The 11,505-nt window shown below is 40.7% G+C and overlaps 1 protein-coding gene across 1 annotated transcript; it reads right to left on the bottom strand.

Moving 5' to 3' along the window:
- Positions 1-2,186: 2,186 nt before the first annotated feature.
- On the bottom strand, positions 2,187-11,430 carry CCDC107 (coiled-coil domain containing 107). Its single transcript, XM_074144249.1, has 6 exons — positions 11,218-11,430; positions 8,294-8,499; positions 6,983-7,049; positions 5,489-5,579; positions 4,285-4,394; positions 2,187-3,666 (listed from the first exon to the last, which is right to left on the bottom strand). The coding sequence occupies exons 1-6, from the start codon at positions 11,402-11,404 to the stop codon at positions 3,392-3,394; spliced, it is 936 nt and encodes a 311-aa protein (XP_074000350.1). The 5' UTR covers positions 11,405-11,430; the 3' UTR covers positions 2,187-3,391.
- Between the last annotated feature and the right edge of the window lie 75 nt (positions 11,431-11,505).

The following is an 11,505-nucleotide window of genomic DNA, read 5'->3' as shown; positions in this document are numbered from 1 at the left end:
GCTGCCACCTGGCTCTCAAATGCACCATGCCCTGGGACAAAATATTTTCAGGAAGACGTAAGGGCCCTCCTGGCATGCAGCCGGCCTCCGAGAGCTCCAGAGCGACGTTTTACCAGTATGCTACCCACTGCATTGCTGATTCCTCCTTCCACCCAGCCAGTTTTGAACCAAGAGCCTGTCATTTAGTTCCCAGAAATCAGACACTCCTTTTTCAAATCACCATCCACAAAAGCCGATTTCTAAAAAATCCCATTTCTACCTACTGAGCAGGTTTTAACTCCCAACTACTCTTTCCTTTACCGAGCAGAAGCACCGCCACAGGGCCTCCTTGGAGATGGCCACAGGGCTGCTGGCCAAGGGACCAGCCTTCCAGCCATTCCCCCTTTCCCACAGCGCTGAGAACATGGAGCCACCGCCTTCAGAGGACCTCAAGACGGTCACTGAAACGCTGCATCCCCCCAACTGAAGGCCCTGGGGGAAGCGTTGTTGCATCGAACGGTTAACGCGCTAAAATAACTTTATCACAAAGAACAACACTGTAAGAGGTAAAATAAACATCGTGGGCTCGGACGGTTGCGCGGAAACGCTCGGTTTTCCCGGGAGCGGCCGGCCCTCAGGAGAGGCCCGGAGCCCCGGCAGGGCAGCGCGGGGCCCGGAGGGGTCTCACCAGAGGGGGACGACGGGCCGCGCACGGCTGGCGGAACGGGCCCGCTCCCCGGCATCTCCATAGTAACCGCGCCCCGCCGCGGCCCCTGTTCCCGCCCGCCGCCTGAGAGGCGGAACCCGCTCCCGCCGGCACCGTACCTGCCCGCCGCCGGCCGGCCGCGCCCCGCGGACCCGCCCCTGCCTCCCCCCGCCTCAGGGCCGCGCTGGGTACAGCAGCGCGGAGGGGACAATCCGAGCCAGGCTTCGCAGGGAAAGTTTCGCAAGATTCCGCCGCGGCTGAGCGGGGAAGGCGGATTCCATGTTGCTCCCGAGGTGATTCCCCGCTCGGGGTACGGCTGCGTGCCCGAACGCCCCTCCCTGCGCTCGCTCGCCAGCCAAGCCCCGGGGGCCAGCGCTTTGCGGGCCCCGCAGCCACCGGCTTGCTAGGACACTGATTCGTGTCCTCAAAAACCCCCAACAGATGGAATCAGAGACTTCAAAACAGACGCAAAAGGGCTCAGGGTGTTTGTTTGTAGCCCTGGCTCGGAAATACAGCAATTAGCCCAAAGTTGCTCAAAGCCTGATGGACAAAGGCTTTGAGCAGCAGCAGCATCCAAAGACTAGTGACCGGAAAAGCCACGGCACTGACGATTCAAAGGAAGGCCACCAGCAGTAGCGACGGCACAGCAAGACCGGCCTGCATCCACACCGGCTCTGGCAGCCGAGTGAGCCATGGAGTCACAAACGGCCAAAGCCGTGGTCGGGCGGCACACTCTGTTCCCATTCCTTCATTCTCTCTGATTGAAGGCTTTTAGATTAGAATCATAGAGTCATAGAACTGACTAGGTTGGAAGGGACCTTTAAGATCATTGAGTCAAACCATCAACCTAACACTGCCAAAACCACCACTAAACCACGTCCCTCACCACCACATCTACCAGTCTTTTAAATACCTCCAGGGATGGCAACTCAACCACTTCCCTGGGCAGCCTGTTCCAATGCTTGATAACCTTTTCAGAGTAGAATTTTTTCCTAATATCCAATCTAAACCTGCCCTGGCACAACTTGAGGCCGTTTCTTCTTGTCCTATTGCTTGTTACTTAGGAGAAGGGACTGACCCCCCACCTGTCTACAACCTCCTTTCACGTAGTTGTAGAGAGCGGTAAGGTCTCCCCTCAGCCTCCTTTTCTCCAGGCTAAACAACCCCAGTGCCCTCAGCCGCTCCCAAGACTTGTGTTCTAGACTCAGTTCACTTTAATTAGCCTTATTAGTCCTCTCAGAGGATAGCCTCTATGCAATTATGATCTTTTTAAACAGTTCCAAGTTGTCCTGAATGCTTATGCTTAAAAATCATGTCCAAATACCAGTTCCGATTCATCTATTCTGTCTTGGGGAAAAAATCTGTCACCTTTCCAAAGACAGGCAAAAATCTCACTTATTGCAAAACTACTAACACACCGACACTAAGGATGTATTTCTGGATGCTGCTACTTCCAAGCCTGTGTGATACTTTTTTAGAACGAAAACCATACCATGTTTCTCCACAAGAATGAACAATTTATTCCCTTTCAGTGGGTGACACAGTAATAGTTTTGGTCCCTTTAACTACAGTACATTTCCTCCATAAAAACAAATCCACGTGTTATTTTCCTGCAAGAATAAAGATGACAAAACAGTTCAGGCATTATAACTGGCCTACTTAAATCTTCTGTTTTATAACTGCATAGCTTTTAACAGCATTGTACTTCAGACCTACCCCTAATGTAATATCTGTCATTAAAGGGTAGCAGCTCCATAGGCATGTACATTAAGTAAACAGAAAATCAGTAGAAAATAAAGATACGGACAAAGGAAGAAAAAAAAAAATGTTTTCTTAACACTGACTTAAAAAAGCCACTATTGAGTTGGCAAAATGTATTGAAAAAAGAAACTCCCAGGCCCCACAGTTCTTGAACGATACATAGTAATACATCTGTTAACACTGATCTAAGAAAATGTGTATTACAATTAATCAAAAGGCCAGATTCTATTGTGTTAAAATAAATATTAAACAGGGATATAGTACTAATAGGTATCAATCAATTATTAGGCAGCTGCTGATTTAATCAGTGGCAGGTGGGGAAGAAATTAAGTAATCCAGTGTAATGTATTAAGGTTTAAATTGACATACAAAACTATACATCATTCCTGAAGAGACAGCAAACTCAGACATAATTATTTTAAAAGTGTCTGTGGCTACATTTCTCTCTCCAAATAATGAAACTTGACTAAGAATACATCTCTAAGACTTAACCCATACTGCTTTTCATTCCCCCCTAGAGAAAAGTTTTCCACAAAGAGCTAAACTCATCAGTGCATGCTCTTTAATGAATTCAAGAAAGTCACAATTCAAGTGGCACCATGCTTACTAGTTACAAAACATTTAGGAAACATCTATTCTTTAGTCTTAATTACAAGAAATTCTAATATTTTAGTGAAGCATCAGATATAATTACAGTGCATTATATACAGAGTACAGAAATATTTTTATAGGACAAAAATAAATAGAAAAAAATATGTAAACATCCTGAGTGAAATTCTGCTGCCGAAGTCAGTTACAGAACCGTCAGAGAACCACAGGCAGCATTTCACTCCTCTTTTTAAAGCATATAGCAGTGCACGTAACTTCATTCAAAACAGTTTAAAGTGCATACAACATTATAAAAAAATAATTCATAAGCTTTTGAAAGTTTTACATATGCAGATTTTATTCATATCTATTACGTCTCCTCAGTCCTATCTCTTCTGCTTCAACAGCATCTTTGTTTATCATTTCTTGGCCTTCTACCAGATCTGGCTCAAACTGATGTACTTCACATTCATCATATAACTCATGCTTGTCTATTTTGTAATCATTATCAACATCCTCATGCAAATCCTCATTACTGTCATCTTCTCTGTCATCCATTTCTTCCTCTTGAGAATGTTCAGCAAATGACTGAATGAGATCTTCAAGTTTCTCATTACAAATGTGGCTGACACCTTATAATTTACCACAAAAAAAAAAAGAAAGTTTAAATTACTAGAAAGGCTCCAAATTTCAGGGTCAGTTTAGAAATAGAATATTTACTTTTTATTTGTTTTCTCTTCTTTATTAAGACTCAATTAATGCAAAAATTCCCCAAATTTCTAGTGAACCATTCTTAACATTTAAGATTTCTCTTGGACTGCTACACACCTCTTGGAAGTTCCCAGCTGAAACTAATATACGATGTGCTGTTTAGTGGATTATGCAGGCACAATCCACAGCCTCAGAGGTCCCCATTTGGGAACCCTCAGACTGCTGACCAATACGAACAGACTGCTCAGGAACTCATGTTCAAGAATCCCGTTTCAACAGAACAGAACGTGACTGTGTGGTGTACCCCAGTTCAACGTCTTTTAGCACCCACTCTTAAAAAAACAAAACAAAAAGCATGACATATCAAGAGTTCGAAATTAGATACACCTCAAAGAGGAAGAATATTTATTCCTCCAGAATAAAATCAATCCTACATGCATTACCTATGATGCAGGAGCTGAACATTATTATAGTACTATCTGTTTATTCTTTTAAAATACAAACTACTTAGTTATCTATCCTGCTGGAAATCAAAGTACCTTTCATCTTGTTTTCTGATTTATCCAATCCACTTTCTTTCATCAGTCGTCTAATTGACTGAAGCTGTGTCATTATTTCATCCTTCTGCTCACAAGCTAAAGCATTAACACTAGAAAAAAAGACAGATGTCAACAGCTGAAAGATTACCTTGGAAGTGAGTGCTTGATAATAATGCACATGATCAGTATTTATTCACAGAAGGAAATACTGCATAGTTAAGTTAGCAACATGTTTAAGTCAAGCTTTTCTTTGAGAAATGTCTCGTTAAGTGGGGAGCCCACCACATAAAACTACTGAATAATCTAGTCACTGAATGCTAACATCGGAGCCTCCATGGACAAGGTTGAGCAATGACTACTGAAAGAAACAATTATCCAAAGTAGTTTTATTTTTAGTACAACAATGCCTAATACAGAACTGTACAGTTTAGAGGCCTTTCTCATTTATTTCAGATTTTGTTTTACTCTCTTTCCTCCCCAGCACTACTAGAAATGTGTTAGCCAAATTGTTCAATGAATTTGTGGCTTAGTAGTTTCAGCATCTATTAAGTTCAGAAGTACGCAAAAGAAACAAATCATGAAATTCTGCATCTTGGCTTCATGAAGAATGTCAGTCCACACAAAATGGACGAAAAGAGTATTTTTATTTCCAGCAGATGGGTGAGGGCCTAGTGTCTTAAGAACAGAACATCTCTAAAACGACAGGGAGATTATATTACTTACTCCCTTATTACACTACAATAGAGAAGTTATATTTCCCCAAAACACACGCAATCACTTAATAGGTTTGCTTCAAAACACAAAAATAAGCAGCTATGCCTTGATAACTAGTTTTGTCTTCTAGTTATATCAAAAGGAAGAAACTCTTTCTCCTACCAGAAACGTAATTCTCACAAGGGCAAATGCTACTGAGCTTAAGTATTTTTTCAGTTTTAGTCTCCTCAGTCAATATTAAACTTCAACTTGTTAAGCCACAGTAATGTGATTGTAAGTCTGAGCTTTTACATTTATGTTTGGTGAACAAGAGACAGGAGGTGTCTGTAGAAACGATCACAAATTGCAGAAGATGTATTACATGCAAAAGGCTACAGAAACAATAAAGTTCCCTACCTATCTATAAAGAACATTTTCAGAACTCTTTGTTAACATTTCAGAGAACTTCAATTTACAGAAAACAATTCTGAGATGTTTTAGAGACACTCACCAGTTTGACAGTGGATCCAACTGAGTCAATAAAGAATTTAACATTTTCTCTGTCTGTGCTAGATGCTGCTCCAGTTCTAAAAGCTGATGCTCTAACAAAAAACAAGAAAAAAAAAAAATCAAAAAAAGAGGGAGGCAGAGGAAGGAGGAAAGAAGGCGGGGGGGTGGGCACAGGAGAGAGAGAACATTCTAAGAAACATTCTAAGAAATGTATTACAATACCAAAAGGATATTAATTTGTATTTTTCATTGGGTAGATTCAAAACCAATTTTTTTCTCTTTAAATTCTATAATAAGAAAAGCGAGTGGTGGGAGTAAGAACAGAAGCCTTACTATGTATGACCAGAAGTCCTTCTCACCCAATAACCTGTCTCCAATAGTGCCCAAACAGAGGACACCTTGGTAGAAACTGAGCAAGAATGTGGCTCTCACCTTCCCAGCCTCAAAAACTATGCAGTTCCAAGACTTCCTGAGGTATAACTTCCTGAGGTATTTATACTTAATATACTGTCATGAATTTGCCCACTCACAAATATATTCAACACTTAATGCACTAGAGTTAAGAGGAGTAGCTCCTCCCAAAATACTATTAGACTTTGAAGAAGAATGCACACGCAAGGATGGTGAGTAGGCAGTGTAGCGAATCATTGCTGAGCCTGATTACAGATCTGGTGTACAGAGACCCCAAAAGAGGCTGCTAGTTGTTTAATTAACTAAAAATGTGTCCATACGAGGGGAAAAAAAACCATGAAAATAGCTCAACTTTGATGTGCCATAACTTTTTCTCCAAAGGAAAGCCCGCTTCTTGGCACATGCAGCATAGACTGAATCAGTCTAGAATACTCTGTGTCATGAAGAAAAACATGGTATCATTTATTCTGCCTCTTCTATAAACAAGTAATGTTTTTGTCAGGCCTCTAATTTGGCCCAGAAATTCAACAGTCTCTGTAATTGTGTATCCATACTGTTCCACTATCAATATATTCAAGTCTAAAGCAGACCATTATATCCTTTTTTAATACCCTACTAATTCTAAAGAGGGTAAGAATTCTGAAGAATGCTAATATAGTTCTAGATCTATTAATTCTAAATATCGTATTTAAACATCCTCTTCTTGAAGAGAGAGGTTGAGGAGAGCATCTGTCATTCATCTCAGTGGCCAGTCCAGCCCAAATCACGACACATCCTACTGTACTGAAGAAAACTGAACAGTTATTAAGTGAGAAAAACATCAGACATTAAAAGGCAGAGAATCATACTATATTACCATAGATGTTTTAAAGAATATTACCATCTGGAGTTTTTGAACAAACCTCTAATAAGTGTTTCCAATATATATAATAACAAAGTGGTCTTCTGTAGGTTCCTAACTGCACGTAAGTAACTTAAAAGATTGCTCTTGTTTAGCTAGGCTGCATCAACGAAAATACATAGCTTTTACCAGCAGGAAATATGCATTTTTGGTGAACATATGCATTCTGAATTGGTTTTTTACCTGTTTCCTTTGCCTTATCTTCTGTATTTTTTTCCTGTTTGGAGAGACTTTCTTCATGTGACTTCATCTTTAATAAATACAATCATGTTAAAAAACTTCATCAGTATTTGTATATTAAAAATAAAAATTCATTTAGAAATTAACTGAAATTAAATAGAAACCACAAAAATGTGCTCAATTAATGAAACCTTTTTTTATTGCCATGCCTTCTTCCTATCTTAAACTAACACTTCTGATTTTAAGCAACGACAGCATGACTGACAAAAGTTGTCAAAGAAAGCAGTTGCTATTTCAATTCTGTTTTTCAAAAATGAACAGCAGGAACCCTCTAGGTTACTGGATCCAGTCTCCTATCATCAATGAGGAGGTAAAACTTCTTTTTTAAAGTAATAAAGATGCTATTATAAAAATATCTACATTTTAATTCCGCAAGTGCAAGTGTAAAGAATTGTAATACCCAAAATATTGCGTTTATGATGTTTAAATCTTATTTACAACCTAATTAAATTTATTTTTAAAGCCTAACTAGTCAGCCTCTATGTTCATCTTGCTAAGCTGTTCTATTTTTCTCACATAGGAGATGATATGAAACTAACTATGGAAAAGAAGATGCTGTCTCTGGCCCTGTTCAGGTTTAAGGTTTTATTTTCCCTGAAGGCAAGCAACAATGTTCCAGGTCCACTCTCAGCACTGCAAGAGCTGTAGTATCTCTTACTATAAATAATACATATCAAGACTGATATTTAACAAAAACCCAAACAGCTGATCATGTGTTCTCCTGTCTTAATTTACTAATGGTAAAAAAAAGGTATCACATTTCATGGATAAAAATCTATGTTGCAGCTGCATGACCAAATGAGAAGTCCAAATAAAAGGTCTACACTACTCACTACTCTATCTAATTGCTAATCTAAGACTCTTGCTCTGCAGGAGTCATCCATCTCCTTCCCATACTCAATCTCATTCTGAAGGATGAAAAGAAAGTGAAATACTGATGAGTCTTAAGTTACAGCTTCAGGTAACAGCACTGTTTAGGTTCTCAGATTCTTATCTGAGGTCGGGGTGGGGAGGGTGGTGGTAGTGGGGGCAGTGCGTGTGGGTAAGATTCTCACTTCTTTAAGTGTCTAAAAAAAGATCAGAAGGAAGAATCAGATATGCTGTAATTTTACCTTTGGAGCTCACATTCAAAGTCAAACCAAGCAAGAAATGGCTTTCGGACAACAATATACATAAGCTCAGAAATGGGGAAAAAAAAACCCCAGTTACACCTCCTCCTAATTTCAATAATTTAATGCTTTTCTTATGGCTTACCTTAAGAAATTTGTATGCTGCAAACACTCCCACTCCAAGAGCATACAACGGCATGAGGGTGAACGCTAACTCTCTACCATTTCCTCTAGTTCTCTCACTCTTTATCTCTTTTTCCATTGCATTTCTCATCTGCTGAAAACTCTTATAAGTATTACTGTCAGAATTTTCTGGATTCAGGTGAACTTGATGAACTGTCTGAGGACTACCTTAAAAAATAAATTGAGAGAAAGAAGACAAAGTTAGAAAGGAAATTAAGAGTCCAATTAGTTTCGCAAATGGAATTAAATTGCTTTCTTCTTGTGTGACCATCTTTGTTCATTACTCTTCCAAGATGGTGTGGTCAGCTCTGCATCCAAATAAAGTTACCAAAAAAAATAAATTAAAAATCACTCATTCATTAGTAGAATTGCAAAGATAAATCTAGGTAGCAAAGACTCTCAAACTAAGTTTCTATGTTTCTTTAAGATACAAGTTTTAGTTTCTTCACAGCAACATTGGCAAACCCACAGTGAACCACAGAAAGGTCGATGTAACAAGAAACAACTTGAAATTAAAGCATACTCAGAGAAACTATTGGTAATGCCGAGAACAGTTACAAATTAGTATTTTTCCTCTGTAACAAAGAAGTAGAAATTAAACTGTCTAGTCAGAGAAAAAAAGAAAAGTTTTGTTGAAATATACATGATAGTGGCTAGAAATATAATGGCTAGTGCCATTGCTCAACTTAAGAATTAGGTTATTTGGTAGTTAAATCTGGGGTTCATGGGACATGCACATGAGAAACAGTGCTATCAGCTAAAAAATGCAGATGCATGCAAAGACAGACAGCATGTGATTGGGGAGTGTGAAGTTTTACACTGATGTCTCAACTGACTGCCTAGACTTACTCTTTGAACGTTTAGCTCATCATCATTTAATATATGAGAACTAAGTATGGTTTAAAAACAAGGTTCACATTCTGTAAAAATTCCCAAACAAAAGACCATTATGCAAATAACTCCTTGTCAATTAATACAAACCAGTGGCATTTCAAGAATTTACAGTAACATGAGTGTCCAAGAGACAGCCACAATCAGGTAGAGAAAACAACTAAGTTAACACTCTCAGTGAAACAACTGTTTGGCTACAGCTTCTTCCAAATACAAGAGAAAAGGGAATCTAATTTTGCTAACCTAAGCTGGTACTTTGTGATAAGAGATCTCAAATGGTGTTTTAGAATTGGCTGAAGTGAGTTAGCCAGAAAAGTTTTTCAGACTTTCAGGGATGACTGACTGTAGTGATCGTTACTATCCACTCTGCAGTCCTAGTTGTGCCAGGCGAGTTCTTCCACATGTCATTGATCAGTTTGCAACATGCGCATTTGGAGAAGACCCTTTATCTGCATGTTTGCTCATTGGATCTTGAAACAGAACTGGAGACTTACACAAAAAATTAAACACCCTAGCTGATACAGGCAGAACTCAAGCTACCTTAATCATTTAATGCAAATTCAGACATTCTACTTTCAACACAATCAGGTTTCGAATTACTAAAATGGCACTAAATAATCTGGAAATCACATTTTATCTCACATATAGTTTTCCTTCCTTTCAGAATGTTTCCCATTGATTACTAATTTGAAGTTTGCACTCACTCTTCTTTCCTTACTTTCAGTTATCTTTGTTTTTAATGAAATAAGGATACTTACTAAAATATCTAATAGCACAGATGAAAAAATTTCTGCAGGTCATACAAATAAGAATGCGGTCAAGGGAAACAACACCTTCCTGGCATGGAGGAACCCTAACTGCATCCAGTATCCTGCACCAAGTTTATCCAGAGAAGAGACAGCAGAGCGAGTTACTGGCCAAACAGAAGAAAAGAAGAACCCAGGCAGCAGATCTACCTGAAATTTATTTTACACAGTGCTGGGCTGATACATCAGTAGAATCAAAAGTATATGAAGTGTTTCTTTTTTTAAGGTTTGGTCTTTAAAGAATTTGATCTATAGGAAATGACAGCTACTATAAAAATTAAAAGTAATCAAGTAAAACATCTAGATAGCCTAGAGCTTATGAAGCACAGTCAGTTAAACATCAGCTGTGAAGAACATGGCAGCAGCTCAAGCCTCACTTTTTCTGCCTTTGAAAGGTACTCCCGGGGAAAACCACAGACATAATTTGGAGGATTACAGCGACCATCTATCCCTTGGTTTACAATGCCTTGGAAGACACTACCAATGAATCACAGAGCTAACTCAATAAAGCAGGCTTTTTGTCATTTACCAAATTGGAAGTGGACCTTTGGACCTTGAGCTAAATCCTCAGCTGATGTATGCTGACATAGCTTAATGTATATTTATTTACATCACCCAAGCTTTAACAAGCAGTAAGATCTCTAGCCCATTCAGTGACATCTTTTCTAAATAAGCATTTTGGACTTTCTCCAATACATTACCTGACAAATCTCACACGATTCTGCGCTAATGTTTACTAACACTAACACTTGGCTTCTTTATTGCAATTCATGTTAGAAGTGAATTCTTTCCTCTGACACCTCTCAGCTACTCATCAGTCAGAGAAACTAACTGTGTTCCTACAGGCATTATTCATTAAACTGCCCCGATAAGATATGCTTCCAGTAACAGGGTGTCACCTGCATTCAAAAGCAATTTTATCAAGACAACACTGACAAAAATCAAAACACTAATGAACGAAGAAAGCAGAACTCAAAGTGTGTGTGTGTATAAGGTTAAGGCGAGGAGCCTGGAGCACAGACGCCAGCTGGGAGCTGTGTGACAAGGCCTCCCCCTCCACAGCCCGTGCGAAACACCCAGCGCCTCCCGCCAGACCAAGCACAGCCTTCTCCGTCCCTGGGGGCTCCCTTCGAGTCTCCCCCCAGACACGGGGGCTGGCTCCGGCCTCGGGCACCGCCGCAGCTCCTACCTCTGCCGTGCTGACGGGGATCGTAACGGCCAGGGACGGCCCTGCCGCCCCGCGGAGACCGGCCGGTCCTCCCGCCTGCTCCTCCTCCTCCCCCTCCTCCTCCCCCGAACATCCTGGGCATGACAAGGAAGACGCAGAAGACCAACACCACTGAGACCACCGCCTGCTGCACCGCCGACAGCACCATGGCGCCCGCCGCCGCCCCGCCGCCCTCCTGCCAAAGAGCCGCCCGCCCAGCGCGAAAGAGAGGCGCCCGCGCGGCTGCCGCTCTTCTCACCCGGCCGCACA

Source organism: Numenius arquata, chromosome 2 (genome assembly GCF_964106895.1).
Source record: "Numenius arquata chromosome 2, bNumArq3.hap1.1, whole genome shotgun sequence".
NCBI lineage: Eukaryota > Metazoa > Chordata > Aves > Charadriiformes > Scolopacidae > Numenius > Numenius arquata.
This window is presented reverse-complemented; position numbering and strand designations above follow the sequence as displayed.

What these genes read in the sequence shown, in the direction of transcription:
- CCDC107 (XM_074144249.1), bottom strand. Translation starts at nt 11,404, where the DNA reads ATGGTGCTGTCGGCGGTGCAGCAGGCGGTGGTCTCAGTGGTGTTGGTC. An exon ending in AGATAAGGCAAAGGAAACAG is followed by an intron (nt 5,580 to 6,982) that starts GTAAAAAACCAA and finishes GTTTTTTGTTAG; the next exon opens with AGCATCAGCTTTTAGAACTG. An exon ending in TTGGATCCACTGTCAAACTG is followed by an intron (nt 4,395 to 5,488) that starts GTGAGTGTCTCT and finishes CTTTTTTTCTAG; the next exon opens with TGTTAATGCTTTAGCTTGTG.